Here is a 16,561-nt window from a genome sequence, read left to right on the forward strand (position 1 = left end):
TGTACATCTTGAGCACTAAATGGAAATTATAGGCCACTTATGTGTAGTATGCAGATTTTTGTTTTGCTTTGCTTCTCTTATTTACCGTTTAAGTATATTAGTATTACATTAGGAAAGTTGTAATCATAACTTTAAACAAAAAACACAAGTACAAAGCCACTGACATCCCATGTCCTTCAAGCAGCAGCAGACCTAAAGCCTCAGAGATTGTAGGTCACCATTTATTTGAATGTATCTCACACACATGCAAAATTCAACCTCACCACCTGTTTTTCTATTAATTCACCAGTAGTCAATTCAATAGGTGCGGTTTTCAAACAGATACACCATATTTTTCCCTCTATAAGACGCACCAGACCATAAGACGCACCTAGTTTTTGGAGGAGGAAAACAAGAAAGAAAAAAATTATGAATCCCAGAAGCCAGAACAGCAAGAGGGATCGCTGCGCAGCCTGCATTCAATCCATAAGACGAACACACATTTCCCCTTACTTTTTAGGAGGGAAAAAGTGTGTCTTATAGAGCGAAAAATACGGTAGATTGGAACATAGGGGAGAGTAAAACAAAACCAAATATACACAATGGAAAACTGTGTTTTCATTCCTCTCAGTAAATTTTATTACGCAGCTAGCCCTGTGATGAGATTAGGAGCACACGCTCAAGGTCACGTTGTATTCATCCAACCATATTGTCCTGAGGAAGAAAGGGAGCAACTGGCTAGTAGTGGCGAATGGGGGATTCTAATCTGTATTAGTGATTTTTAATATGGAATCAGAAGCAGTCACAGGAGAGTGGGAGGAGGGAGGTCAAGAGGCAGAGATTAGTCTGGCTGGTGAAGAGGCACAGGTGTCTCTCACTCCTGCTGCGACAGGCTCCCCCACCCTGCTGGTACCCCAGAACCAGAAGAGGCATGAAGCGAGAAGAGCAAAGACAGGCATGCAGGTGCAGTCTCCAACTGCTTGGAGAAAACACTGGAAAGGACGGGATTTAGGCCATGTGGGGAAGTGGGGACCTTCAGTCGCAGCAACTGCTTCATGGGAGCAAGACCTGATTAGGCCCGACACACCTTTGCAGGTCCCCTTTTTTGTGCTAACGAAGAGTTAACTCCAATTTGCTTGGGTGATTTACTGCTGGCTCGCTCCTGTCAGCTCCAGAGGAGAGTCTTCCTAATGAAAAGCTCTGGAAAAACCTAACAGTACCGTATTTTTCGCTCCATAGGACACACTTTTTCCCTCTTAAAAACTAAGGGGAAAAGTCTGTGTGTCCTATGGAGCGAATGCAGGGGGGAGGCAGGCAGGAAAAGCCCCCAAGAGCCGCACACACACTTCGGGGAGAAGGGACCGCTGCTCCCCGACCTGTTCTGGGGGCTGGGGTCGGGGCTTCCCCCACCCCCACCCCCACAAGCTCCTGGAGCAGAGGCAAGGCTGCGTGCAACCTTACTGCTGCTCCCGGACCTGTTTTGGGGGCTGGGGTCAGGGGAAGCTCGGGCTTCCCCCGCCACCAGCCCCGCAAGCTCTGGGAGTGGAGGCAAGGCTGCCTGAAACCCCCGGAGTGCAGCGGCAGTTCGCACAAGCCTTCGGAGCGCAGCTATCCACAAGCCTTCGGAGAGCAGCAGGAGTTCCTGCTGCGCTCCGAAGGCATGTGGATAGCCGCCTGAAGCCTGGAGAGTGAGAGGGGTCGGTGCACACCGATCCCTCTCGCTCTCCAGGCTTCGCTTCGCTGGAGAAGCGCTGCACAGTTTTCCGTCTCTGCACAGCGCCCCTTCTGCGAAGCGGGAGGAGAAATGGAAGGGGCTCCGTTTCTCCTGCCGCTTCGCTGAAGGGGCGCTGAGCAGAGAGGGGGAGAATTTTTTCCCCCTGTTCTCCCCCTCCTATGGTCTGGTGCGTCCTATAGAGCAAAAAATATGGTACTTTATCCACATTGGACGGGTGGGGGAAATCGCCACAAATAAGAGCTGAAAAGAGGTAGGAGGACAAAGGGAATGAAGGCTAGCAGTTCCAGACTGAGATGCAACTGCGGAATCAACCCTTCTGCTTTCAATTCCTCAACTAATTTGCACAGGAGTTTGATTTCCCAGCCGCACCTGAAGCTGCAGCAACCGTCACCTGTCAAACAAACAAATTGTTTCTGTATAGTTAAATGTCTCTCTGTTACCTTGATTTATTAGCTTCATTACTTTGTCATAGCTCTGAGACATACTTGTTGCTTCTATTCCTGGCTCAAGAAGGTTTCTCTGTTTTATTAATGCTGTGACCAGAACTCCCACTTCTGCCAATGAAGCCACACACTAGGAACCTCCCCCCTTCCAAAAATAAAAGTGACTGATCAATGATGTCATCTAATTTCATCAGAATTTTAGTGTTGTGTGTGTAGATCAGCACTGAGCAGGAATAAATGAGCAGCTCTCACAATGAAGCGATTTCACAATACAGTACAATAAAATCATACAAAACCAATTGCGGATGTCAGAATACAGTGGTACCTCAGGTTACATACGCTTCAGGTTACATACGCTTCAGGTTACAGACTCCGCTAACCCAGAAATAGTGCTTCAGGTTAAGAACTTTGCTTCAGTATAAGAACAGAAATCGGGCTCCGGCGGTGCAGCGGCAGCAGGAGGCCCCATTAGCTAAAGTGATGCTTCAGGTTAAGAACAATTTCAGGTTAAGAACAGACCTACAGAACAAATTAAGAACTTAACCCGAGGTACCACTGTAGTTAAAATGGTTGCCTTTTTTATGATTTCAAACAAAGTACAGAGACCAACTGGGATAAAACATCTCCAACTAGAATGCTTGCTGAAAATGGGGAGTTTTAAGACAACAGAGATTTTGCCTCTCTGAAATGTAATGGGGGGGTGCATTTTAAAGCGTAGGTGCCACCACAATAGATGCTCCATTTTGACACTGCATGGAATGGACGTTCTAAGATGGTATCTGCAGAATGCCTTTTTCTGCACAGCATTGTGATTGGTTGGCTGTAAAAGGAACCAGACACACTTCTAGGTATCCTGGTCCCAAACTGTTTAGGGCTTTGTACCAGCATATTGAATTGGGACGCAGGTGGCGCTGTGGGTTAAAGCCTCAGCGCCTAGGACTTGCCGATCGAAAGGTCGGCGGTTCGAATCCCTGCGGCGGGGTGCGCTCCCGCTGCTCGGTCCCAGCGCCTGCCAACCTAGCAGTTCGAAAGCACCTCCGGGTGCAAGTAGATAAATAGGGACCGCTTACCAGCGGGAAGGTAAACGGCGTTTCCGTGTGCGGCTCTGGCTCGCCAGAGCAGCGATGTCACGCTGGCCACGTGACCCGGAAGTGTCTCCGGACAGCGCTGGCCCCTGGCCTCTTAAGTGAGATGGGCGCACAACCCCAGAGTCTGTCAAGACTGGCCCGTACGGGCAGGGGTACCTTTACCTTTACCTTTACCAGCATATTGAACTTATCCCAATAGATATTGGACTATTATTATTTTCCAGAACTGAGCTCTGCATTGACCTTGAACAACAACTTAAGGGACGCGGGTGGCGCAGTGGTCTAAGTTTGGCGGTTCAAATCCCCATGACGGGGTGAGCTCCCATTGCTCGGTGCCTGCTCCTGCCAATCTAGCAGTTCAAAATCACGTCAAGGTGCAAGTAAATAGGTACCACTCCAGCGGGAAGGTAAACGGTGTTTCCGTGCACTGCTTTGCTTTTGCCAGAAGCAGCTTAGTCATGCTGGCCACATGACCCGGAAAAACTGTCTGTGGACAAATGTCAGCTCCCTCGGCCAGTAAACTCCCTCGGCAGTTGTGCCTGGTTCTCCAGCTGTACAGCTAGGAAGAGGAAGGTGCTCCAGAAGGTCATAACCACAGCCCAAAGGATTATTGGTCATCCCCTCCCATCTTTGGAAGAACTGTACGGCTCCCGTTGTCTTAGGAAAGCAAACAATATCCTGCAGGATGCATCTCACCCGGGACACAGTCTGTTTGTACTACTGCCTTCTGGCAGGAGATACAGAAACATCAAGTCAAGGACAAATAGACTGAAAAATAGTTTCTATCCAAGAGCTGTGGCCTTCTTAAATGCAGTAACTCGATAGTGTGACCTGGGAGTTTGATGGGTGTGGGTGTGGGTGTGGCTGGAATGTGGTTTGTTTGGTTGTTGTTGTTGTTTTGCTTTTGTTGTTTTTAAGGGATGGCATCCAATTTCGTTGCACTTGTGCAATGTTGCACTTGTGTAATGACAATAAAGAATCTATCTATCTATCTATCTATCTATCTATCTATCTATCTAAAGCGAGTCGTTCGTGACTGGACAACTGCCAGGGGTCCTTTACCTTTAAGTATCAACTAAGGGACTGACTCTTCTGGATAGAATCCAGAAGGGATCTGCAACTAATTAGAAACACCAAATTTCCCCCCTGGTATCCACTGAGAACAGAGCATTTTAGTGCTAGTTATCTTAGCAAACTCTTGCTAGTGTCTTTCAGAAGTGCCTTTATTGAGCTACATTTCCATGTAATGCCCACTGCAGTCTTGGATGGCTGCTACAACAAGGTCCCATATGCAGACAGACTATGTATTTGTGGTCAACCTCAGGTGGAAGACATCACTCATTATCTGTTAGCTTGCCCCAAGAGATCGTTTTCTGTTCATGCAAATGGCACACAAATGGTTCGGTTTGAGTGACAGTAACAACTTCATAATGCACAAAGTGGCCCTCTATGCCAGGGGTAGGCAACCTGGGGGCCGGATGCGGCCCAATCGCCTTCTCAATCCGGCCCGTGGGTGGTCAGGAATCAGCGTCTTTTTACATGAGTAGAACGTATCCTTTTATCTAAAATGCATCTCTGAGTTATTTGTGGGGCATAGGAATTCGTTCATTCCACACACCCTCATATCGTCTGGCCACCCACACGGTCTGAGGGACAGTGGACCATCCCACGGCTGGAAAAGGTTGCGGCCCCTGCTCTATGCGCTAGCTAAAAAATAAAGAAATCAGAAAAAAGGAGTTAAATAAAATCACTATCAATTGTTTTTGGTGATTCAGAGGCTTAATCTGAAAGCAAGCTAGATGTAAGCTTGTTGGTGTCTCCGGTATCTTCTCTCTCGTACTTCATGGATGTCGGCTTGTAAGTAGAGATGCATGTTCTACATTATTTCATTAATATTATTGCTACAGGTTTGTCATGGCCTTTAGCTAGAGCACTGAAATTATGAACTAACAATACCTAACTGACAGGCAGTGCAATCCTTTCAACAGTGGCCATTGAGCTGCTGAGTTCTGCACTAGCTGTAGGATAGCTGCCAACCGTTCCTTGTTTGGTGGGAACGTCCCTTATCCCAGTGCCGTGTCCCGCTGCTGTCCATTATTGATGCTGTCCCTTAAATTTCCTGGGTTTCAAAGGAAGCAGCTCCTCTCTCTCCCTCCTTGCCGGCCAGGGAGGAGGGAGGCTCCAACTGTGTTGCTTGGCTGCGTTGCTCACCCAATAAGGAGTCTAAGAACGACTGGGGGGTGGAGCTTGCCTGGGGACTCGCCTTTGCTCAGCGCTTCCCAGCGGAGAGGCAACGGTGGTTTTCCTTGCTGCATCCCCTTTGCTGGGTTGCTGCGCTGTAGGAATCACCGCTTGAGGCTTCGTTTGGCTGCTGGCTGGGCTTTCTGCCTTTGGCTCGGAGGGGCTCAGAAGTCAAACATACCTGTGCTGGGAAAATCCCTTATTTTGGCTGCTGATCCCTTATTTTCGAGGCTGCTGGTCCCTTATTTTCAAATCTGTAAGTTGACAGCTATGACTGTAGGTTCAAGCTCAAGCTCAATGGGTGGGGAAGTTGCTGCCAGTACAGAAACAGACTAGTGGTCTGATTCTGTATAAGATAGTTCTATGTTCCACAGAGGTGGAGGTTGCAAGGTGTTTGACAAGCAACAGGGCAGCCCTCTCTGCCTAACTGGATGCATCAGTTTCCACCATATTGCAGCGTTCTGGGATACTTCTCTGTCACTCCTTCCTACTGAAGGACAACTAAAAATGAGCCGCAGAAGCTGGTAAGCAGAATGAGCTCAGGGAGATGTTGAGAACAAGAGGAGCACCAAGGAAATGGTAGGTCTGCAGAGTGGAAAAGACGGAGAAATGTTAGCAAATGATGAGGAGGAGGCAGAAGGAGCATGACATAGCTGGTGTTTCTGTCTCGAGCGTAGGAATAGCAAGAAAAGAGATTTAGACTAAATGTTAGGAAGAAGGTCTTGCCGGTATGAGTTGTTTAACTGTGGAAAGAGGTTTATAAGCAGAGGCTGGAAAGCCACCTAGCAAAGATGGTGTAGCAGCAGGGTTTCAGCATCAGCAGGGGGCTGGTTAGTGTTCTTCCAACTCTATGTTGTTGTTTTTTTAGTTTTTTTTTAATTCAAAATTATAACAAGACATATTATCCAAAAGCATATCATCCTTGTTCCCCCCCCCCCATTTTTCCTCCCCCCCAACCCCCCCGACTTCCCTCAGTTCCAGTCTTTGGTTTCTCTAAGAATGCTGTTTTCTGCATGTTACAAATTTGTATAGATCCTCAAACTATTTAGCTGATTGTTATCAATAAAAAGTTTGTGAATGTTTATTCAAAGCCTGCCAAGGAGTCCAGTTCGCTTTGTTGCATCTTCAGATACTTTGTAAAGGGTTCCCATTCATCCTTAAAGTCACAGTTATCCTTGTCCCGTAGTTTATATGTCAGTTTTGCCAGTTCTGCATAGTCCATCAATTTAGTTGGGGTTTCTTCACTCTTCCATCCTTGTGCTACCAGAACTCTTGCGGCTGTTGTCACATACATGAAGATGTTTTTCAACTTTTTTGGCAGGTCTTTCCCTACAATCCCCAACAAAAATGTCTCGGGTTTTTAAACAAATGTTAAATGGAACATTTTCTTCAATTCGTTGTATATCATTTCCCAAAATTTTTTAATTACCTTACAATCCCACCACATATGATAAAATGTCCCCTCCTTTTCCTTACACTTCCAACATATATTTGAACTAGTTTTGTACATTTTCCCTAACTGCACTGGTTTTGTGTACCATCTGTACATCATCTTCATGTAATTCTCCTTCAATAGGGAACAATCTGTAAATTTTAAATCAGTTTTCCATAATTTTTCCCAATCTTCCATCATAATGTTGTGACCTACATCTTGTGCCCATTTAATCATAACTGATTTTACCTCTTCATCTTTCATCTCCCATTCTAATAGTATGCTGTATGCGGCCTTCAGTAGCTTCACTTTCCCTTCAATCACTTCCATTTGAAACCTAGATCTAGTATAACTAAATCCTTTCTTGCTGTCTTCTTTATGTGTTTTCTTCCAACTCTATGATGCTATCCAGCAAGTCAATGCTGAAGGCAATACAACCCTATCAGAAAAGATACCCAACCTTCATGTTTCTTTGATTTTACTTGATTCTTGCACAACCACAAAAGTTTGCATCTGGAACTTCTTTCCAGTCCATACTGCCTTTTTTAATGAGGTGAAATTATACTAACTAGGCAGGCTGGGAACCCTATACCTGAGTGAGATTTATCAGCTGCTAGATGAAACTAAAGAATTCAGGAAGGGAAACTTTGCTGTCGAGAGATAAAAGACACTCCAAGCTGAGCTCACACACTTGGCTCTTAATTTCCTGGCTCCCAACACAAATAAAAGGAACATCATTTTCCTTGCCTAACAGAAGAAAAAACAATGGTACTGATTCACGTGGTGTTCAGAGAACTCTGCTGGCTAAAATAAAGACAGGAATCTTTCCATGACGACCTTCATACAGTTAACCACATACATAAAATCCAGCACTGATGCCAACTAGACTATATGTAGAGAGAAAGTGCAGATGCCATGTTACTCTTGTGGCACCTTTAAAGGCTGACACATTTTATTAGTTTCTTAAACAGCGGGTGGCGCTGTGGGTTAAACCACAGAGCCTAGGACTTGCCGATCAGGAGGTCGGTGGTTTGAATCCCCGTGATGAGGTCGGTGGTTCGAAACCCCGCGACGGGGTGAGCTCCCGTTGCTCGGTCCCAGCTCCTGCCAACCTAGCAGTCTGAAAGCACGTCAAAGTACAAGTAGAGGGAAGGTAAGCGGTGTTTCCGTGCGCTGCTCTGGTTCTCCAGAAGCGGCTTAGTCATGCTGGCCACATGACCCGGAAGCTGTACGCTGGCTCCCTCGGCCAATAAAGCGAGATGAGCGCCGCAACCCCAGAGTCAGCCACGACTGGACCTAATAGTCAGGGGTCCCTTTACCTTTACCTTAAAATGTATTGGGTTAAAAAAAAAACACAACACTCAAAGTGGCATACCGAAAAATAAGATAAAACCATAGAATCAAGAAGAAAAACATACAGCCCAACTTTAGTTAAAATTCTAAAGCAGGTTAGAAGTCACCTCAGCTTCCCAAGCACCTGGGTACTTATTTATATCTGTAGACCGCCCTTCACTCAAAAATCACAAGGCGGTTCACAAAAAATAACAACCCAGAATGATGACACAAAATGCATATATATATATATATATATATATAGATAGATAGATATAGATATATATATATATAGATAGATGCGTGTATATGTATTTATATGTGTGTGTGTGTAAATATATATATATATATCTACGAAAGCATATATATATATATATATATATATATATATTTAAAAAAGCAAAGAAAACTAGTTAAGGCCTCCCAAAAATTGCACGGCGATGGGGCCTACAGGGAGTTCCAAAGCGAAAAGCCCCTGCCACAATAGCCACAACGAAGAAGCGCCACCACTGGAGGAGACGCCGCGTGGCCCAGATGATACCTTCGCGGTCCCGGGCAGCTGGGCAGTCGAACCGGAAGCAGGGGCGGAGCCAGGAGCCCACCCCGCCCTCCGTCCGTCCGTCCGTCAGCCCCCGCGCGCGTGCGCAAACCCACCCCCTCCGCCCGTGCGCTTTGACAACCTTTGGAGCGGCGCTCGCCAGGCCCGCGCGGTTGTTCCGTGAGGGGGAAGGTGAGGAGGAGGAGGAGGAGGAGGAGGAGGGCGCCTTCCCAGGGCCTCCGCATCCCCGGGGTGGGGGTGTGGGGCTTGGTGGGCCTGGAGCGGCTTCGTCGCCGCGGGGTGGGGTGGGGTGGCGGCCGAGCTCGTAGGCGCTGAGGGAAGGCCCTCGTCGCCAGAGCGCCTGAGGCGAGGGGCGGTTGGGAAGAAATTGGGCCCACGGTTGGGGGGGGGGCGGGAAACGCGGTTGGAAGAGTCCCAAAACCGGTCCCCTCCACCGCTGCTCATCTCCCCATCTCCTTTCTCTTCCCCTCCTCTACCTCTAGCCCTCCCTTCTCTTCCCCACTTGTCCTCTCCCCTCCCCCTTTCCCCTAATAATATTAATGTTAATAATAACAATTTTATTGTTTACACCCCAGTCACTCTGGTCTGCTCGCCACCAGTGCCAGATTTACATATAAGTTAAACAAGCTATAAGGGACTCGGGTGGCGCTGTGGGTTAAACCACAGAGCCTAGGACTTGCCGATCAGAAGGTCGGCGGTTCGAATCCCCACGACGGGGTGAGCTCCCGTTGCTCAGTACCTGCTCCTGCCAACCTAGCAGTTCGAAAGCACGTCTAAGTGCAAGTAGGTAAATAGGTACCGCTCCGGCGGGAAGGTAAACGGCGTTTCCGTGCGCTGCTCTGGTTCGCCAGAAGCGACTTAGTCATGCTGGCCACATGACCCGGAAGCTGTACGCCAGCTGCCTCGGCCAATAAAGCGAGATGAGCGCCGCAACCCCAGAGTCGGTCACGACCGGACCTAATGGTCAGGGGTCCCTTTACCTTTACGTTAAACAAGCTATAACTTAGGGCCCCACTCTCTTGGGGAGGTCCAAAAAATTTAAAGGAAAAAAGCCCCTGGATGTGGCTTTCCAAAATATAAGATAAAAAATAAATAAAATAAAACCTACATAGAGCAACAGTGGCAAATGGCTTTAGATACCTATGGGGTCCATCAATTACCATATAGCATATATTCAACACAAAAAAACAGTGACAGTTTGTTGTTGACAAAGGACAGCTGGACATATAAAGGCCCACCATTACCTTCAGTGGCTTAGGGTCGCATCAAACCTAAAACTGGCCCTGCTCACAGCATATATCAGAACATACTAAAACATTAAAAACAACAACACAACTTCCTGAAACAGGGCTTCCCTTCACTTCCTCCTCTCCTCTCCCACTTCATGCCTCTTCTCACCTAAGGCTGGGTTATGTCAGCTTTTCAGCAGAAGCCCAACATCACATACATGGCAGTGTTGAAAGCAGAGGGAGGGACAAGCTCTGTCAGGCCTGGCCCTGTGTTGATGCAGCTTGTTCCTCCAGGCGCTGGCAGAGGAGGGAGTCAGGTGCAGGCAAGCACCACCTGGCCCTCAAACCAGTCCTGGGTAATGTGTTGATACATAACCCAGGCCTTCTGTCACCCCTCCTCTTCCCTTCTTCGTCCTCTCCTCCTCCCTCTCCCCACTCCTTTCCCTGTCCCCCCGCCCAGGGTTGGGAAATCATACAGTTGGAAGCAATCGAGAGTCATCAGGATCCTCAGCTGAAGCATTCATGACAGATGGCCACCCAACCTCGGCCTGTATTCACTTCTTCCCACTGTTCCCCATGGGACTGCAAATTCAGGGTTTAAATTGGGGTGGGGGGTGGAATTTCCATTTGCAGCAGTTTTTTTAAATTGCCGCTGCTGCACCAAAAGTTATTTTCATGTTTGCTATATAGAATTGCCCACAGCTCTTGTGTTAAATACAGAGGGCTGTATAACTGCTGAGTAAGGCAGGTCTTGGTAGTTTTATTGTGCCAAGAGAATTGTTATTATATATTTGTTTTATACCCAACTTTTTACCCCAGTAGAGACTCGGAGATAAAAATAAGAATGGCAGAAGAAAGCATGGGAGGAGAAATCATTTGAAAAGGATTAATCATTCATAGAATTAAAACTATACGTATATATTAAAAGTCTGTTGAAATCTTATCATCTGCCATCCTCTTGGTGAACCTGCATGAGAGGTTTTGCTCCCTGGGAACCAAGGCTTGGGAATGGTTGATTTAGCCAATGAGATTCACTGTGAGGGGTTTGAATGTCAGGCTCTACAATACTACTCTTGGTGAGATCTGGGGGCTGAAATTAAATACTTGAAGGTGCTTAAGAAAGGTGTATTGTCTAGCCCCTTGACTTAACCCACCCACTCCAAGAAAATGGGATCAATTTGAGATCCTGCTTGAAGGTGAACTTTTATTGGTTGTCTGCTTCTAGTCAAAAAGCTTCAGAACTTAAAACTGTAATTCTTTTATGAGCAGAAGATGCCTGCCGAAAAACATCAGCCAGAAGAAGGGAATCATGTTTCTATTGGGAGTGATTCAGGTAATACAGGACTAATGGAAGCTGAACAAAGAGGTGCCTTGCCTCCTAGTGAAGGTCACATGGGAGACCATCTGGAAGCTCTTGCCTTGGAAAGCAAGCTACCTGCAGTAGCAGGCACGTCTTCTGGAGCACTGAGAAAGGGACCGCTGCTGCTCATCGACAGGCAGCAAATCCAGTCTGTGGCACGTGGTGCTCAAGCAGATGAACTCAGAGACCTGGAAGTTGATGTGTATGACCAGGATGTATTGGAACAAGGAGTTCTTCAGCAGGTAGACAATGCAATAAATGAGGCAAACAAGGCGGTGCAAATTGCTGATGCAGAAAAAGAATACCAGTCTGTACTGGATGACTTGAGGTAAGTTGAGTTACTTCTTTTTACTTCAAGGTGAAGGGAATATACATCATGGGGAGTAGAAATTGTGGACAGGATTCAACTGTGTCTTGCATGCACAGACTGAAGTCTTCTCCCTCTCAGACTGAAGTCTGCCCCCACACCCCTTAAATCTTCTCTGGAGGGTTGGAGGAAAATCCTGTTGCACGAATGGACCTTGTTCTCTGTGTGTATAGCCCACTCAACATTACATTGAATTCCACCCTATTGATGGCACATTTGTAGAAACATTAGGACACATTTCATCAAGTAAACTAAAAGCCCTGTCCTAGTTATCTGCCAACATACTCCAAAATATATTTCAGTCCACTAAATGTCAACAGGTTTATTTACACAAGTACTCAGAACCCAACCATTCTGGTTAGCTAGCTCAGATAAATATTTGGGTGAAATCCACTGATCATTTATGCTAGGTAAGCCAGTGGAGCTTCTCCAGGCTGGTTATGAAATAGCTTGTGGACCAGACATCACAGTTTCACAGAAAGGAAGAAATGTTTTGCTTTCTTAATTGCTTGCATGATTACCAGCCAGCTGCTAAAATTTTAGACTGCAGTTGTGTTGCATTGAAGTCAGTGCATACTTTGTCATGAATTTTGGTGGGCTCAAGATTGCATTTGTAGCCGGTTTCTCTTGTATGAGAAGGATTTGAGCCTTGGGATATGGAAGGTTGGCAGTTCTGTTTCACCTGAATTACTCTTCCTGCTTCATGCTAATGCCCTAAAGCAGGAGTGGGGAATCTTTTTCAGGTGAAGTGCCAGATTTTTACTTCCTCTCCAACCCCTCAAGCGGTTTTGATAGGTGGGTACCTGCCTACCTGTCAGTCACCTGATGTCAGCTGAAGTGCTCTCCATTACATGTGTAGTTTGAAATCAAGCCACATGGACAAATGCAGGGATTTGCAGGCACCACTGATCAATGTTCAATTTTCTCTAAAATACTGAATGTAAAGCAAGAATTGAAATAAATCTAAATAATTTCTAGTCAGATTTCATTGACCAAGCTCCTCCTCCTCCTGCTAACACAGTAAAAATGTTTTAGGGACCATTGTCTTCTGATGGTCATATCTTCAAAGTTGCAGGTTTTGTGAGCGTCTATTTTTCAGCTACTGTTTATAGAAACAAGATTGGGTTTTCAGTTTTAAACATTGCCCAGTGTTTGCGTTGAATATGCTTTTATCTGTATTCAGTTTTTGAAGCTACTCAGTGGTGCTCAATAGATGATGATTAGGTTTGTGTTTTCAGGTCATGTACAACATCCTTGAAACAAATCGCTACAATTATTGAGCAATTTACTCCACAGGCTGCCACTAATAAAGATATTAGTAGAAAACTAGATTCTGTGAAGCGGCAAAAATACAACAAGGTAACTGGAAGTTCCTAATTGTAAGTGTGTTAAATCACCTTTAAATCTTCTTTTAAGTTAGTATCTTAAAGAACTCTGTACAAGTCTCACTGAAGCTAATTTGCTGGTTCTGGCTTCATGAGTCAGATTATTTTATTTTTCAACTTCATGTTGTGTCCACTTCAGGTTATGTGTTTTCGTGTTGCATTCTGTGGCAACCTGGAAGTAACCCTTTTCTGGTACTTCCAGGTTGCTGCAGGAATGGGTTACTTCCGGGTTTCGCCGCTTGTGCAGGCGCAGAAGCACTAAATTGCGCCGCACGCAGATGCGGCACTTCGGCTTGCGTCAGTTCCGTGTTACAGACGGGCCTCCAGAATGGATCCCATCCGTAACATGAGTTTCCACTGTAACTACTGTAGGTGTAGGTTGCAGCTCCCTTAAGCTGTTTTGTACTTTAAACTCGTTATCAGTGGTGAAGGGGAAGACTCTTCCTGTCACTCCTCCTGTCAGATTATTTCTATTTCCTTCAGATTCAACAAATAGATTGGTTTGCCCCTAAGTCCAAGGACTTCCACTTGTGGAATGATGGAATGGTACCTTCCCCCATCCTATCTCCCCTGCACCCACCAAAATTGGCTCAGAGTTGGGGTTGGTGGAGCCCCAAGAACAGTAGGGGACAGGGGGATTGTTCCGTCTGGCAAGTGGCAGTGCTTGCACAGATCAAATGTTCCTCATAGCATGACATTGAATTCTACCCATTGTATCAGTACTGGAACATCTGTGCAGGCTCTGTGTTGCCTTCTGGGCTTGATTCAAGTTGAAGTTATGAACCATAAATCCTTCAGGGGTTTGTAGAAAGAGGGGCATTCTCTTGGCTGTCCTCTGTCATGGAATACTGTTCTCCTAGACGAGTCCTTCCATACTTGGTGCGCTCCAGGAGTTTGGGATTACAGTTCCCATCAGCACCAGCCATGTTGCCTGGTGCAGATGCAAGTTTTAGTCCAGAATATCTGGCGGCATCAGGTTGGACAAAGCTGCACTAAACACATAATACAGTGGTACCTTGGGTTAAGAACTTAATTCGTTCCGGATGTCTGTTCTTAACCTGAAGCACCACTTTAGCTAATGGGGCCTCCCGCTGCCGCTGCGCCGCTGCTGCACGATTTCTGTTCTCATCCTGAAACAAAGTTCTTAACCTGAGGTACTATTTCTGGGTTAGCAGAGTCTGTAACCTGAAGCATCTGTAACCCAAGGTACCACTGTATCTTATTTTGAGCATGTTCTAAAAGTTTGGTTTTTTAAACTTGGCTTTAAGTAAAATGTTTATTATTTTAGGGTTCTATGTGTTTGTAGTTATCCCAATTGTTGTATTTGTAAAAACATGCAAACATGTTTTTATATTTCTTTTTACATTTATACATATCAAATGCAAATTGTTCACCTGAGAAGTAGATGTTGTTGTTTTCCTTCCCCCTTGGGAATTGAATGAAAACTTAAGTGAGCTTTACAAATTATGTTTATGAAGCAAGTACTGTTCCCATTCTGTCTTGCTATTTGTTGTCATAGTTGAGAATATAGGGTTGAATCCTACTAAGTCATACTCCATTGAACTCAGTGGACATGACCAATTTAAGCCCATTTATTTTTATAGGTCTTCTCACAACATGAATAACTGGATATAACCCAGATAATTTGCTACTCTGTTTAAACTGTATTCTCTCATGATTTCAGGAGCAGCAGTTGAAAAAAATCAAAGCAAAGCAGAGACGCCTTCAGATAATTCTTGGAGAAGAAATTTCTGGTGAAATAGATGGTGTTGACTTTGAAGAAGATGTCGGTAAGGAAAATGATCATTTATTTGGGTCATCTTGGTATAATACCTTCATTTGAAATCAACTTTTAATATTACGCTTGGAAAAAATACACCAAGTTTATTAACTTCAGTGAGTTGTTTTTTTAGAGAGATTTAGCACTGTTTTAATTTTCTGCACCTGCAGAATTGCTCATCTGAGCACTCGTATGGGAATCTTCATGGATGAAAATAAATCTTGGTTCAGTTCAGAAGGGATGGTTGTTCTTCAGAATCGCTAGAGCTTTGCTCTTAATAAATTGAAACTGTTAATCAAATTAGCTGAGCTGCAAAGAAAACATAATGTTTTAAGTTGACAAACACCATGATAGCATTTCACTGAAAGATGTAATTCAATCAATCAACATTCACAATTTTTAATATGTGGAAAGAAAATTATATGCAGTAAACACAAGCACAACGGTATGTTTTGCATTGTTGTTAGAGCTGTCACTTTCTGTTCCTCATAGCTCCAGCTGCAATCTTCTACCTTTTAAGTATCAATGAGCATGCATTGAACAGGCTATTAAATTAGAGAACTGAAGTTTTGCAAAGACAATGGAAGTTTTGCCCTTATGTCTTGTCAGTCCTTTCCATTTTCCCTTTCTGCTCTGTTGAAAGCATTCTTACTGAGGTTTCTGCTGCTCCTTTTATTTTTATTCATTTTTTAATAGAATGTATATACCACCCTTCTCATTCATATGCATCACTCATACTGATTTACAGCAATAAAAATGTTACAATCTCATGATTACAACAACAATAAAAACACATATTAAACAGAGTTGAGTTCAGCAGATAAAGACACCACAGAAAAGACAATCTGCACAGCAAGACAGAAGTTTGTCAGAACAGAAAAGACTTCACCAAACAGGAGAAGATGAAATAAGAAAGGCCAAATGTACCTCATCAGGTGGTCTCGGTGCAGCCACCGAAAAGGCCTTGTCTCTCCTAATTGTGCACCCATCACAGTTGGGACCCACCGAAGGGCCTCTCTACTGGATCTTAGGGGGTGGGCAGGCTGATGCAGGAGGAGACAGTCCTCAAAATAACCTGAACCCAAGCCGTTTAGGGCTTCAAAGCTAAATCAACACCTTTAATTGTGCTCTGAAACAAATTGGCAACTAGTGTCAGTTGTTGCAGAGTAGGGGTCATATGGTCCTGAGGGCAAGCACCCATTGACATCCTAGCTACTGCATTCTGTACCAATGGAAACCTCTAGGACCCTTGAAAGTAAGTCCAGTGTAGACCACATTGTTGGCATCCGTCTGTCTCAAGAGAGAATGGAGTGTGCCTCTAGAAGTGAAGTCAAATGGCTGCATTAGCAACACTGAAGTGACCTCCCTGGGGCACAAGCCTGAACAGTGTGTGTGGAGGTCCTGAGCTGCTCAGAGATCGATCCCCCATTCAGCTTCACTGATGCGCGGTCCAAAGAAAAGCAGAGAAATGTGTTTGGCACCAGCTTAGATGCAGGAGTTGCTGGAGGCCTACAAGGCGCCATCGAACCGCCTTAGGGTCTCCACTTCGGATTTGTGCAGGGTTTACTCTTTTCTTCTCCCAAAGATATCTCGCAAAGCAGTGAAGGCTTAGGATGAGAGATTTCCTTCTC

The 16,561-nt window shown here is 45.3% G+C and overlaps 1 protein-coding gene and 1 long non-coding RNA gene across 2 annotated transcripts in view; one reads left to right on the top strand and one right to left on the bottom strand.

Annotated features, from left to right (window-relative positions):
* LOC310844394 overlaps positions 1-9,782 on the bottom strand; it is a 290,664-nt gene extending 280,882 nt beyond the window's left edge. The window contains exon 1 of the long non-coding RNA XR_014564076.1: positions 9,448-9,782. This is a non-coding gene — a long non-coding RNA (uncharacterized lncRNA). The remainder of the gene's footprint in view (positions 1-9,447) is intronic.
* ERCC6 (ERCC excision repair 6, chromatin remodeling factor) overlaps positions 8,871-16,561 on the top strand; it is a 49,704-nt gene continuing 42,013 nt past the window's right edge. The window contains exons 1-4 of the mRNA XM_083738234.1: positions 8,871-8,980; positions 11,308-11,726; positions 13,004-13,124; positions 14,835-14,940. Of these exons, the coding sequence (XP_083594360.1) occupies positions 11,311-11,726; positions 13,004-13,124; positions 14,835-14,940 (643 nt within the window). The 5' untranslated portion in view covers positions 8,871-8,980; positions 11,308-11,310. The remainder of the gene's footprint in view (positions 8,981-11,307; positions 11,727-13,003; positions 13,125-14,834; positions 14,941-16,561) is intronic.

The sequence above is a fragment of the Podarcis gaigeae genome (assembly GCF_964106915.1).
Source record: "Podarcis gaigeae genome assembly, chromosome: 5".
Lineage (NCBI taxonomy): Eukaryota > Metazoa > Chordata > Lepidosauria > Squamata > Lacertidae > Podarcis > Podarcis gaigeae.